Source organism: Salvelinus sp. IW2-2015, linkage group LG4p, assembly GCF_002910315.2.
Source record: "Salvelinus sp. IW2-2015 linkage group LG4p, ASM291031v2, whole genome shotgun sequence".
In the NCBI taxonomy this organism is placed as follows: Eukaryota; Metazoa; Chordata; class Actinopteri; order Salmoniformes; family Salmonidae; genus Salvelinus; species Salvelinus sp. IW2-2015.
The window spans coordinates 17,565,720-17,580,781 of NC_036841.1; the positions used below are offsets into that span (position 1 = coordinate 17,565,720).

The following is a 15,062-nucleotide window of genomic DNA, read 5'->3' on the forward strand; positions in this document are numbered from 1 at the left end:
AGTCGGGTAGCCTAGTGGTTAGAGCATTAGACTAGTAACCGAAAGGTTGCAAGATCGAACCCCCGAACTGACAAGGTAAAAATCTGAAATTCTGCCCTTGAATAAGGCAGTTAACCCACTGTTCCCCGGTAGGCCGTCATTGTAAATAATAATTTGTTCTTAACTGACTTGCCTAGTTAAATAAATGTGTATATTTTGATTGGTTATAGTACCAAGAACAGATAGCAGTGTAGCACAGACCTGTACCTTATGGGATGATATCCTTGGAATCAATAACAATCTGTCATGTCATGTGGTATCTCTCACACACACACACATCTGAAGATGGGGTATGAGATAGGTCCACAGTATATAATTTATTATTTTAGAAATAAGAGGCCATGTTATTGCACAATCACACTGTGACTATTCTGCTATCCTTTTCATTTAGTAGAAATTTTTCTAAAATGTCTAAGTCACACCATAAACATGCTGAAATGCTGTGCCATTAGTATATTGAGCAGAAACTATCTTCATATTTAACCAATTAACAAACAGTAGCAACCCCAAAGCAACCAAAGTAGAGGATCATTGAATACTGCCCATGATCGTCTATCACTAGTAAATGAGCCATGATTATAGAAATGATCCGGAGATGCTCCTATGGGATGAACCAGTGGATGCAGTTTCTGTGTATCCTCTTCATCTCACTGACCCTTGGGTTTTGCCTGGTCCTTGCTCTTGAGCTTGAGCTTGGTGCGGACTACTGCAACAGTAGTGAGGAAGTTGCCCATGAACAGAATGAGGAAAGAGATTCCACACATTGAGACCTAGAATGACAGCAGAAATTGTGAAAACTGGCATAAGATGGGGAAGACAGCTTTTTTATAATTATATAATAGAAAACTGGATGGCTTGTTGTCTGCTTTTATGGATGGGAGACTATAATCAAAAGGGCATAATACGTTTAATAAATCAATCAACATTTTATGTACAAGCCCCATGTCCTGTTCACACATTAACATTGCTAAGACATGAGGCCCTCTTTACCATTATCAACTGAATCACTTTAGGGTGTGAATGGAGCAAAGAATGTGTCTATCAGGAAAGCTGTCTGGGGGCACACTGACCTGCCACTCTTTACAGTCTGGGAGCCGAGCCATCCTGAACAGAGAGAGACCGTTGTAGAGTTGCCAAAACTGCAACACAAAACATCACTTATGTACTTCACACACACACACACACACACACACACACACACACACACACACACACACACACACACGCACACAAAATACCAAGTGCTAGGTCAACAAAATGTTCAGGGCAGACCTGGGTTCAAATATTTGAAAAATACTTGACATTTTTTGGGGAGCACATGGTTGAGTCTGCCTGGAGTTCCCGGTGTGCAGGGTTAGCAGTTTTAGGACTTTTCTATTTGTTTATTAAGCCAGGCAAGTTAAAACATGCACAGATAAAGTATTTGAAATAATTCTTTCATGTTTGAAACCCAGGTCTGGTTCAGGAGCCACTAAAACATGATAAAGCATAATTCTACAATATGACTGAAGATTTACAGTGCCTTCAGAAAGTATTCACACCCCTTGACTTTTTCCAAATTTTGTTGTGTTGCAGCCTGAATTTAAAATGGATTAAATTGAGACTTTGTGTCACTGGCCTACACACAATACCCCATAATGTCAAAGTGGAATTTTGTTTGAAGAAAATGTTCGACATGAATATATTCAACTGAAATGTCTTGAGTCAATAAGTATTCAACCCCTTTCTTATGGCAAGCCTAAATAAGTTCAGGAGTTAAACCGTGCTTAACAAATCACAGAATAAGTTGCATGGACTTATTCTGTGTTAAAAAAAATTATGAAAACGACTATTATTGAATAACTACCCCATCTCTGTACCACACACATACAAATATCTCATTCGAGCAGTGAATTTCAAGCACAGATTCAACCACAAAGACCAGGGAGGTTTTTCAATGCCTCGCAAAGAAGGTCACCAATTGGTAGATGTGTTAAAAAAAGCCCTTTGAGCATTGTGAAGTTATTAATTAGGCTTTGGATGGTGAATCAATACACCCAGTCACTATAAAGATACCTTCCTAACTCAGTCGCCGGAGAGGAAGGAAACTGCTCAAGGATTTCACCATGAGGCCAATGGTTGTGATATGAGAAAACTGAGGATGGAACAACAACATTGTAGTTACTCCACAATACTAACCTAAATGACAGAGTGAAAAGTCTGAACATAATAAACATTTTCAAAAACATGCATCCTGTTTGCAACAAGAAACTTAATGCTGCAAAAAAAATTACAAAGAAATGAACTTTTTGTCCTGAATACAACGTGTTATGTTTGGGCAAATCCAACACAACACATCACTGAGTACCATTCTTCATATTTTCAAGCATGGGGTGGCTGCTAAGCACAGGCAAAATCTTAGAAGAAAACCTGCATCAGTCTTCTTTACAACAGACACTGGGAGACGAATAATCACCTTTCAGCAGGACAATAACCTAAAACACAAGGTCAAATCTACACTGGATGACGTTAAATGTTAAAAATCGTAAAGAATCTTACCAAGATGACGTTAAATGTTCCTGAGTGGCCTAGTTACAGTTGTAACTTAAATCAGCTTGAAAATCTATGGCAAACCTTAAACATGTCTTTATTTAGCAATGATCAACAACCAACTTAACATCGCTTGAAGAATTCTTTAAAGAATAATGGGCAAATATTGTACAATCCTGGTGTGCAAAGCTCTTAGAGACTTACCTGTCACACCCTGATCTGTTTCACCTGTCTTTGTGCTTGTCTCCACCCCCTCCAGGTGTCGCCCATCCTCCCCATTATCCCCAGTGTATTTATACCTGTGTTCTCTGTTCTGTTGCCAGTTCGTCTTGTCTTGGCAAGCTTACCAGCGTGTTTTTCCGAGCTCCTGGTTTTGCCTAGTCTCTGTTTTTCCCAGTCCTCCTGGTTCTGACAGCTTGCCTGCCCTGAGACTAAGCCCGCCTGCCCTGAACTTGAGCCTGCCTGCCGGCCTGTACCATTTGGAACTCTGACCTGGTTTATTAACTTTTGCCTGTCTTCAACCTGCCTCTTGCCTGCCCTTTGTTGTTCAATAAATATCAGAGACTCAAACCATCTGCCTCCTGTGTCTGCATCTGGTTCTGTGTCATTATACTTACCCAAAAAGAGCCACAGTTGTAATTACTGCCAAATATGTTTCTAATGTATTGTCTTAGGGGGGTGAATACTTGCTGCCCTATGTACATAGTCATTGAACACTGGTAACTTTAATAATGTTTGCACACTGTTTTACCCTCTTCATATGTATATACTGAATTCTAGTCAAGGCTCATCCTATATAACTACTACTGTACACATCTTTTCTATTCATATACTGCCCGTAATGTCTATAAACACACATAATATACATACAGTTGAAGTTGGAAGATTACATACACTTAGGTTAAGTCATTAAAACTCGTTTTTCAAACACTCCACAAATTTCTTGTCAACAAACTATAGTTTTGGCAAGTTGGTCAGGACATCTACTTTGTGCATGACACAAGTCATTTTTCCAACAATTGTTTACAGACAGATTATTTTACTTATAACTCACTGTATCACAATTCCAGTGGGTCAGAAGTTTACATACACTAAGTTGACTGTGCCTTTGAACAGCGTGCAAAATTCCAGAAAATTATGTCATGGCTTTAGAAACTTCTGATAGGCTATTTGACATAATTTGAGTCAATTGGAGGTGTACCTGTGGATGTATTTCAAGGCCGACCTTCAAACTCAGCGCCTCTTTGCTTGACTTTATGAGAAAATCAAAAGAAGTCAGCCAAGACCTCAGAAAACAAATTGTAGACCTCCACAAGTCTGGTTCATCCTTGGGAGCAATTTCCAAATGCCTGAAGGTACCATGTTCATCTGTTATAAACACCATGGGACCACGCAGCCGTCATACCGCTCAGGAAGGAGACGTGTTCTGTCTCCTAGAGATGAACGTACTTTGGTGCGAAAAGTCCTAGTACAAATAGAACTGTTTGGCCATAATGACCATCGTTATGTTTGGAGGAAAAACAGGGAGGCTTGCAAGCTGAAGAACACCATCCCAACCGTGAAGCACGGGGGTGACAGCATCATGTTGTGGGGGTGCTTTGCTGCAGGCGGGACTGGTGCACTTCACAAAATAGATGGCATCATGAGGACAGAAAATTATTTGGATATATTGAAGCAACATCTCAAGACATCAGTTAGGAAGGTAAAGCTTGGTCACAAATGGGTCTTCCAAATGGACAATGACCCCAAGCATACTTCCAAAGTTGTGGCAAAATAGCTGAAAGACAACAAAGTCAAGCTATTGGAGAGGCCATCACAAAACCCTGACCTCAATCCTATTGAAAAATTGTGGGCAGAACTGAAAAAGCGTGTGCGAGCAAGGAGGCCTACAAACCTGACTCAGTTACACCAGCTCTGTCAGGAGGAATGGGCCAAAATTCCCCCAACCTATTGTGGGAAGCTTGTGGAAGGCTACCCGACACGTTTCACCCAAGTTAAAGGCAATGCTACCAAATACTAATTGAGTGTATGTAAACTTCTGACCCACTGGGAATATGATGAAAGAAATACAAGCTGGAATAAATCATTCGCTTTACTATTATTCTGACATTTCACATTCTTAAAATAAAGTGGTGATCCTAACTGACCTAAGACGGAATTTTTACTAGGATTAAATGTCAGGAATTGTGAAAAACTGAGTTTAAACGTATTTGGCTATGGTGTATGTAAACTTCCGACTTCAACTGTATATATTCATATTCTGGACTCTAACATTGCTCATCCTCATAATTATTCCTTTTTTATTTTGGGGATTTGTGCATATTGTATTGTTAGGTATTACTGCACTGTTGGTGTCACGACCGTTCGTAGAAACGGACCAAGGCGCAGCGTATGTTGAGTTCCACATAATTTAATAAAGAAGTGAAACTTTGCAAAGACAAAACAATAAACTAACAAACAACAAACCATGACTACAACACTAACTCAAAACATAAACAATATCCCATAACCCACAGGTTGAAAAAATGCTACTTAAGTATGATCCCCAATTAGAGACAACTATAGCCAGCTGCCTCTAATTGGGAATCATACCAAAACCCCAACATAGAAAAAACAACCTAGAACCCCACATAGAAAATATAAACTAGACTAACCCCCCAGTCACGCCCTGACCTACTCCACCATAGAAAATAAAGGCTTTCTATGGTCAGGACGTGACAGTTGGAGCTAGAAACACAATCATTTTGCTGCACCTGCGATAACATCTGCGAAATATGTGTACGTGATCAATAACATTTGATTTATCTACTCAAGATGTGTTTTATTTTACATTAATGTTTTATAAATATTCACATTTTCGTGTAGATTTACCAAAAGTGACAATGAAATCCATTGTAATCCCACTTTGTAAAACAACAAAATGTCAAGGGGTGTGATTACATTTTGTAGGCACTGTATGTGTGATTTATTATGCAATCCCTATGCAACAACAAAGTAGCCTCAATGTGACTCAGCATTATATATGTGACAAAGCAAACTAACTCCAGCTCAACTAATGCTGAGTTGAGACGAATCCCACAGCCAGATCCCATACTCACATGACCAAAAAACAGGAAGGGCAGAAGAAATGTCAGCCCTTGCCACATCCAGGACTGAAATCCTTCTAAAAGATAGATGGACACAGTGTAGACGTAAACACATGTACCTCAAATGTAGCTGTAACTATGTAGCTATAACATGGAGGGTCATTGTAGTTATTACATTGTGTCTCACCCACAGTCAGGTCCATGTTGTGTCTTTCTCCCAGGGTTCTTAGTCTGTACAGACAGCCGCTCTGATAGTAGTACTGCATACAGTGAACCATGCCTGTGATGTGACACACACACACACACACACACACACACACACACAAAGAAGTGGTTGCCATTTTTTTTTAACTAGACAATTACTTGTAATTGTTGTAACACTAATGTATTCCTTGTTTTTTAAGTACGAAAGCTTACTTTGATACAAAGAGAAGGCGAGGAATTGGTTCCTGAAATTCTGGTACAGGTATCCATCAGGCCTAAGAGACATCAGACAATGACTTTTAAATACAGTGTACTGTATTATATACTGTATACTGTTGAACTTCCCCTCCTAACAGTTTAATACAGGATCATCTTTATATTGCTAATGCTCACCTACAAAGCACTCAATGGACTGGCGCCCACATACCTTACTGACCTCCTGCATCCCTACACTCCCACATGTTCACTGCGCTCCTCGGACACTGGCCTCCTCACCATCCTTCACACCACGCTCCGCTCCATGGGAGACCAGGCTTTTAGAGCTGTAGTTCCCCAACTCTGGAACTCCCTCGCCACGTCAGGACCCCACAATCCATACACCTATCCACACCTTCACACAGGCTTACCCAGATTCTCTGTTGTCTTAGTTTTTATCTTCTGTCCAGTTCACTTCCCTGGTTAGTCTGTCATCATGTTTAGTGTTCTCCATGGTCAGCCTGTCCTCATGTTTAGTGCACTTTTATATACAGTGCCAGTCAAAAGTTTGGACACAACTATTCATTCAAGGGTTTTTCTTCATTTTTACTATTTTCTACATTGTAGAATAATAGTGAAGACGTCAAAACTATGAAATAACACATATGCAATCATGTAGTAGCCAAAAAAGTGACAAAACCTAATATATTTTATAATTGAGATTCTTCAAAGTAGCCACCCTTTGCCTTGATGACAGCTTTGCACACTGTCATCACTTTTTTGGCATTCTATCAACCAGCTTCCTGAGGTAGTCACCTGGAATGCATTTAATTTAACAGGTGTGCCTTGTTAAACGTTAATGTATGGAATTTCTTTCCTTCTTAAAGCGTTTGAGCCAATCAGTTGTGATGTGACAAGGTAGTGGTGGTATACAGATGATAACCCTATTTGGTAAAAGACCAAGTACATATTATGGCAAGAACAGCTCATATAAGCAAAGAGAAACGACAGTCCATCATTACTTTAAGACATGGTCAGTAAATTATTTCAAGTGCAGTCGCAAAAACCATCAAGCGCTATGATGAAACTGGCTCTTATGAGGCCCGCCACAGGAAAGGAAGACCTAGACTTACCTCTGCTGCAGAGGACAAGTTCATTAGAGTTAACTGCACCTCAGATTGCAGCCCAGAGTTCAAGTAACAGAAACATCTCAACATCAACTGTTCAGAGGAGACTGCGTGAATCAGGCCTTCATGGTCGAATTACTGCAAATAAACCCCTACTAAAGGACACCAATAAGAAGAAGAGACTTGCTTGGGCCAAGAAACACGAGCAATGGACATTAGGCCGGTGGAAATCTGTCCTTTGGTCTGATGAGTCCAAATGTGAGATTTTTGGTTCTAACCGCCATGTCTTTGTGACACGCAGAGTAGGTGAATGGATGATCTCTGCATGTGTGGTTCCCACCCTGAAGCATGGAGGAGGAGGTGTGACGGTGCTTTGCTGGTGACACTGTCAGTGATTTATATAGAATTCAAGGCACACTTACCCAGCATGGCTACCACAGCATTCTGCAGCGATAAGCCGTCCCATCTGGTTTGCACTTAGTGGGACAATAATTTATTTTTCCACAGGACAATGACCCAACACACCTCCAGGGTGTGTAAGGGCTATTTGACCAAGAAGGATAGGGATGGAGTGCTGCATCAGATGACCTGGCCTCCACAATCACCCGACCTCAACCCAATTGAGATGGTTTGGAATGAGTTGGACTGCAGATTGAAGGAAAAGCAGCATATGTTCCATGTGAAGCTGGTTGAGAGAATGCTAAGAGTGTGCAAAGCTGTCATCAAGGCAAAGGGTGGCTACTTTGAAGTATCTAAAATCTAAAATCTATTTTTATTTGTTTAACACTTTTTTGTAATCTGTTACTCCCCAACCCTGCACTTTTTTGGTTACTACATGATTCCATATGTGTTATTTCATAGTTTTGATGCCTTCACTATTATTCTACAATGTAGAAAATAGTAAAAATAAAGAAAAACCCTTGAATGAGTAGGTGTGTCCAACCTTTTGACTGGTACTGTACTTACTTATGTAATATGTGATCTTATTGCTTTATTTCCTGCTGATTTTCTTGTGTATGTTAAGTGACTTTCGGGTGTTGTGAAAAGTGCGTACCCCTTTCCTGCAGTCAAATGACTAGATCGTCCTCTAGTGGCCTCATGGGTGGAATGTTAGTAATATTTTTCATAATTTCGTAATTAATAAACATTATTTAAATAAATTCGGTGTTTCTATATCAAATGGTTTTGTTACATTTCAATCTTCTGTGATGTATATAAAGTGTAATATTGGGATGCAAACTCAAACTGGAATACACTTCAACTCCATATCTGACATGGTACAGGTGTCTTCTTTTTTTAAGCCCATAGCCATGTGTGTGAGGTGTATACTTTTGTTTCAAAGTCGATTTGTTTAAGACTACCAAGAAACACTAAGTGTGACCCTGATTTAGCCCACTGCAGTAAATCAACTTAAAATATTGACAAGGAATAGAAACTGGATGCAAACCGGATTCTATTGTTTGCCATCTATCATACCCTTGCTTGAAATGGAAACTGCCTATGAAAAAACCTACAGTGTGGTTGGTGTGTGATCAACTATTGGCAACAAGCGCTTCCTGAGTTTGCTCACCATGTCAGCATGACTCCAGACAGAAAGGCTGAGACGTAATGGTGGAAAACCCACCAGCCTTTGATCCTGAAACAACAACCAAATACAACAAGAAAATAATCAGAATAGGCAAATATGAAGAGTGAGTACTTATATAAATGCATCATACTGTAGTAGTTACTATTTTATATATATATATTTTTAACTTCTCCCCAATTGGTAGTTACAGTCTTATCCCATCGCTGCAACTCCCGTACGGACTCGGGAGAGGTGAAGGTCGAGAGCCATAAGTCCTCCGAAACACGACCCTGCCAAACCACACTGCTTCTTGACACACTGCCCACTTATCCCGGAAGCCAGCCGTACCAATGTGTCAGAGGAAACACCTTACAACTGCCGTCCATGTCAGCGTGCATGCTCCCGGCCCGCAACAGGAGTCGCTAGAGCGTGATGGGACAAGGACATCCCGGCCGGCCAAACCCTCCCCTAACCCGGACGACGCTGGGCCAATTGTGCGCCGCCTCATGGGTCTCGAACCCGGGTCTGTAGTGACCGCTGGGCCACTTGGGAGGCAGTAGTTACTATTTTGCCAAAGTAATTTACGGTTGAGCAGTGTAAGAATGTATCTCTAGCCAGGGATTAGGTCTGAAGACTGACGGGCCTACCTGGACCCGTTGCTGATGAGGATGCTCTCCCGTACAGTGAGGGTGCAGTAGTACCACACCAGCAAGAAATTGAGGATTGCATCAACAAATCTAGACAGGGTACAGACACACAAACAAACATGCGCGCACACAAACACACAGAGAGAGATTCAGACACTAGACAGGGTTGAATGACTAATGATTGCTTATGGGTACCTTCATGTGTGTGCAAAGTATTACTGTTCTCAGATTTTTATATGAATAGATTTTAGATGGGTTTTAAAATGGGTTTTGTTGCAAATCGCTATATAGCTATTGTTAAGGTGAAATGGAATGTTTGTATCTTGTATATTTGACTGTGATATGTGGTTGTCTCACCCTAGCTACAGTGGGGAGAACAAGTATTTGATAACCTGCAAAATCAGCAGTGTTTCCTACTTACAAAGCATGTAGAGGTCTGTAATTTTTATCATAGGTACACTTCAACTATGAGAGACGGAATCTAAAACAAAAATCCAGAAAATCACATTGTATGATTTTTAAGTAATTAATTTGCATTTTATTGCCATGACATAAGTATTTGATACATCAGAAAAGCAGAACTTAATATTTGGTACAAGAAACCTTTGTTTGCATTACAGAGATCATACGTTTCCTGTAGTTCTTGACCAGGTTTGCACACACTGCAGCAGGGATTTTGCCCACTCCTCCATACAGATCTTCTCCAGATCCTTCAGGTTTCGGGGCTGTCGCTGGGCAATACGGACTTTCAGCTCCCTCCAAAGATTTTCTATTGGGTTCAGGTCTGGAGACTGGCTAGGCCACTCCAGGACCTTGAGATGCTTCTTACGGAGCCACTCCTTAGTTGCCCTGGCTGTGTGTTTCGGGTCGTTGTCATGCTGGAAGACCCAGCCACGACCCATCTTCAATGCTCTTACTGAGGGAAGGAGGTTGTTGCCAAGATCTCGCGATACATGGCCCCATCCATCCTCCCCTCAATACGGTGCAGTCATCCTGTCCCCTTTGCAGAAAAGCATCTCCCAAAGAATGATGTTTCCACCTCCATGCTTCACGGTTGGGATGGTGTTCTTGGGGTTGTACTCATCCTTCTTCTTCCTCCAAACACGGCGAGTGGAGTTTAGACCAAAAAGCTCTATTTTTTAATCATCAGACCACATGACCTTCTCCCATTCCTCCTCTGGATCATCCAGATGGTCATTGGCAAACTTCAGACGGGCCTGGACATGCGCCTGCTTAGCAGGGGACCTTGTGTGCGCTGCAGGATTTTAATCCATGACGGCGTAGTGTGTTACTAATGGTTTTCTTTGAGACTGTGGTCCCAGCTCTCTTCAGGTCATTGACCAGGTCCTGCCGTGTAGTTCTGGGCTGATCCCTCACCTTCCTCATGATCATTGATGCCCCACGAGGTGGAGATCTTGCATGGAGCCCCAGACCGAGGGTGATTGACCGTCATCTTGAACTTCTTCCATTTTCTAATAATTGCGCCAACAGTTGTTGCCTTCTCACCAAGCTGCTTGCCTATTGTCCTGTAGCCCATCCCAGCCTTTTGCATGTCTACAATTTTATCCCTGATGTCCTTATACAGCTCTCTGGTCTTGGCCATTGTGGAGAGGTTGGAGTCTGTTTGATTGAGTGTGTGGACAGGTGTCTTTTATACAGGTAACGAGTTCAAACAGGTGCAGTTAATACAGGTAATGAGTGGAGAACAGGAGGGCTTCTTAAAGAAAACTAACAGGTCTGTGAGAGCCGGAATTCTTACTGGTTGGTAGGTGATCAAATACTTATGTCATGCAATAAAATGCAAATTAATTACTTAAAAATCATACTATGTGATTTTCTGGAGGTTTTTGTTTTAGATTCCGTCTCTCACAGTTGAAGTGTACCTATGATAAAAATTACAGACCTCTACATGCTTTGTAAGTAGGAAAACCTGCAAAATCGGCAGTGTATCAAATACTTGTTCTCCCCACTGTATCTTAAGATAAATGCACTAACTGTAATTCGCTCATTTTGGATGAGAGCATCTGCTAAATGACTAAAATGTCAAATGTAAGTATTGATATTTTTTTTTACATTTAAAAAATATATATTGATGTCACAAATGTATCATTTGTATTTGTTCTTTATAAAAAAAAATGTTCTTTGTCACATTTGACTGTGTAAAGCCTAGCATCACTACTTATTTCTTAGAGCGTGAGGCAGATACAGTATATAGCGTTTTGCAACAAAACATGATTATTTGTCTTTTTGAATTGAAACCATCAAAATCCATCGATAGATTTCAAACAAATACATGTTTGTCATTGAACAACCCCATGTCATGACGTTGAAAAACACACCAAACTCTTTCATAGGTTCTTTAAACAATAAAAGCTAATTTACCAACAATTCTAAAAAATGGATATACACTGTAGTGTTGGAATAAAACTTTTCATTTGCTGTCAAGTCACAATTATGAAAATTTTGTGGGCTTATTCATAGCTATTCAAGCTTACCTGTAGCTCACAAAGAAATAACACATGAAGGCGAATAGGATCAGTATAACTGTGAGGTACAGCTTGAATTTCTCATATTCATCTTTGTAGGCAAATCTGAGGAGGAAGAAATATTTTTCTAATCATGCAAAGTCACTGTGTTGCCATCTGCTGAAGATGATTCATGATTTGTTAATTATCAGCTCCATCTGATGGGGACATTTGGAATAGAATGACAAATCGGTTTATGGGTCACTAGATAAGAAGTACAGTATGTTCACATTTCTAAGAGTTAGCAAATCCATTGAAGTGGAAGCAACTTACTTTGACTGTTTGCTCAGAAGAGTCACGCTTACATTGCCCAGAACAAGATTGAGATACAGCCTGCAGTTTGTGAGATATGAATGAGAATTGTTTTATTTAACTAGCCATTGAAATGTATAAATCCTCAGAATAGGAAAACAGCCAACAACTCTTTCACATGTCCCTCCCCTGAGACCTGTGAAATAACGTTTTTAATGTAGTGACACTCATACCCATTTTTCTTTGGAAGGAAAGCCTCCATTTCAAAGAAAGTGTTGGGTCTTGCCTTGATGTGCTCCTTGATTTCATCCAAGGTTTTTACATCCTCCTCTGTCAGTCTCTCCTTATTGCATCTGTTTACAAAGGATGGATAGCGGGCCTTGAAAAACAGTGTGTTAGGGTGCATGAAACCGTTTAGAGAAAGCGAGAAGGAGAGCAAAGGTGTGTGTGTGTGTGTGAGGGTGTGCATGCGCGTGCATTAACTTACTTCTTCATTAACTGAGACATGTCCTTCAGTCTACTCCGCTGGCGGGCGATAGACGAAGAGCAATTACTCTGCAGCTTGGAAACTTCATCTAGTTTCTGCAAGTATAGCCGGTGGCTCTCCTAGTAAAGAAATTTTAAATATCATCATATCAATATAGAAGATACTGACAATAATGTATAGCCTATTACATATATTCTAATGCATCTTCCTTCTTGATGAACCACTGTGATTACTGTATGTAACACTACGTAACTGTGTAAGTAAGCGTTTCAAGGTAGTCTACACCCGTTGTATTCGGCGCATGTGACAAATAACATTTGATTTGATTTGTATTAGAATAGGATCTGAAATCTCACCTGAGTCTGATGATACTCTTTCTCTAGACTTTCCCACTCTTGCAGCGCAGCTGTCAAACTTGGAGGCATATTTTCGTACTTTTGTGTCCTCCTGGAATTTGGTGTCCTCTGGCTGGTAGAGAGGCCTACTGCTCAAAATCACAGGCAATGTCAATAGGGTCTTGCTGTTAAATCTACCAGAGAGCAGCTCGAGTCTACATGAACAAACTATGTTCCTGACCCTGTAATGTGAAACGTTTTCAGGGAGTGTGTATACGTGTCCACCGGCTGTTTATGGCAGGCAGTGAACTTTGACTTTGTTACAAATATGCTTGATTGACATGGACATTGTTCCCTCTTGCAATTATCTGTTTATCACATCTTTCATCACGTTCTCCCAATCCAACTTGTATTCTTTATTTATTACTTCTGCAACTAACACCCGTTTTGGACGACAGTCCTAGTGCAGTGTTGACTGTAGTATTATCTAAAATAAGGACGCACGACAACGAGGTTCTAGCTCCAGCATGTTTACTAACCTAACCTTCGCATGTCATACATAGGTACGGATACCCCCTCGGGACATCCTACTACATCTTCCCCTCTCCCATGAACAAGAACTCAACATGCATAACCACTGAAGCATAACTGAAATGCAATTTGGAAACCAGTATTATTCTCTAACATGCTACTTCACATCCTGAAACAGTATGAAAGCATTAAATCACACAGTATGAACATTAACTTAGGTACAGTCTCTTTTTGCTGGGTATGGTCCCCAACAGTATGTTTTCTCTTCACGTAACATAGTCTTTCGGCCACTCTGGTGGCTTCACATCCCTTTTTGGGCGCGCTTGTGGCTCTGTGAGCGTTCTCTCTCCTTCCCCCTCTTTTTGTGCATTTTCTGTGGCATCAGTCTGTGTGGCTGGTAGATCTGGAAGAGCTCTGAGGTGTGTTTTGTTCCTCCGTACCTCTTCTGAGCCTGTGTCCACCACATAGGAGCGTGGGGCATCCGCTTTCCTCCGCACTATTGCTGGTGTCTTTGAGTTTGTAATCCACACACGTTGACCTTCGGTCAGCTCTGGCCTCTCCGTAGCATGGTGTCTCCGATTAAAGTCTCCAGTTTGTGTTTGTTTCAGCCTTTTGTCCCTCTCAGCGAAGGGCTTCCTGTTAGGCCATCGGGGTTTAAGCTGAGCCGGCGAGACAGGCAATGGGGAACGCAGCCTCCTGCCCATTAGGAGCTCGGCAGGCGACGGCCCATGATGCAGTGGTATAACTCTGTAAGCTAACAGAGCCCTGTATGGATCCTTGTTCTTTTTCAGCAGTCCCTTGACTGTTTTCACAGCTATCTCTGCCTCACCATAACTCTGTGCATGGTAGGAGCTACTGGTCACATGTGTGAAGTCATATTCTGCAGCATAAACAGAAAAGGAGCTTGCAGAGAACTGGGGAGCGTTGTCTGTAACCAGGACCTCAGCGACCCCTTCCCTGGAAAAAAATTGACTTTAATCCATTGATAACACGAGCTGATGTGGTTATGGGTGTCTTTGCTATTTCAATGCATCTTGAATAGTAATCTACCACTAGCAGATAAGTGTCATTTTTCCAATAGAACATATCTGCGCCTACCTTTTGCCATGGCCGTTTTGGCAGCTCCGTTGTCATCATTGGCTCCGGGTGACAAGGTTGACATTTTGTACAGACCTCACACTGGGCCACCAATTTGGCAATCTGAGTACTCAGATTTTGTAGTCACCTTCTATCCTTCCTAGACCAGAAAACACTTGTGGGAATTTCTTTTTGAAAACCTCACCTGGGTCCTCCAGTTCGCTCACTCTCTCAATGAGTTGCAATGCTTCAATTGCTGGCAGCCCCAGCAACGGTCTGGCCAGAGAGTCAATGACGAAGACAGGCTGGATGGCACTTTTGTCTTTACTCTCCAGTCTAATCACCAACTGCCCTACCACTGGTAAAAGGGCCATCTCCGGTATAGCTACACAGCCTAGTTGGGATAGCTGTCACTGCTGCCCCAGTGTCTAGTTTAAATGACACAACCTCCCCATTGAGTT

The 15,062-nt window shown here is 41.4% G+C and overlaps 1 protein-coding gene across 2 annotated transcripts; it reads right to left on the reverse strand.

Moving 5' to 3' along the window:
• Positions 1 to 595: 595 nt before the first annotated feature.
• On the reverse strand, positions 596 to 13,243 carry LOC111960622 (ion channel TACAN). Of its 2 annotated transcripts, none has more exons than XM_023982699.2 (12): positions 13,015 to 13,243; positions 12,659 to 12,777; positions 12,405 to 12,524; positions 12,193 to 12,252; positions 11,890 to 11,985; positions 9,395 to 9,484; positions 8,751 to 8,816; positions 6,072 to 6,133; positions 5,842 to 5,934; positions 5,667 to 5,731; positions 1,110 to 1,178; positions 596 to 809 (listed from the first exon to the last, which is right to left on the reverse strand). In XM_023982699.2, exons 1-12 carry the CDS (start codon positions 13,081 to 13,083, stop codon positions 687 to 689), a joined length of 1,032 nt encoding a protein of 343 aa, XP_023838467.1. In that variant the 5' UTR covers positions 13,084 to 13,243; the 3' UTR covers positions 596 to 686. The 2 variants fall into 2 exon arrangements, with proteins under 2 accessions (XP_023838467.1, XP_070294600.1); XM_070438499.1 differs by having other exon boundaries at positions 722 to 809; positions 1,110 to 1,143.
• Between the last annotated feature and the right edge of the window lie 1,819 nt (positions 13,244 to 15,062).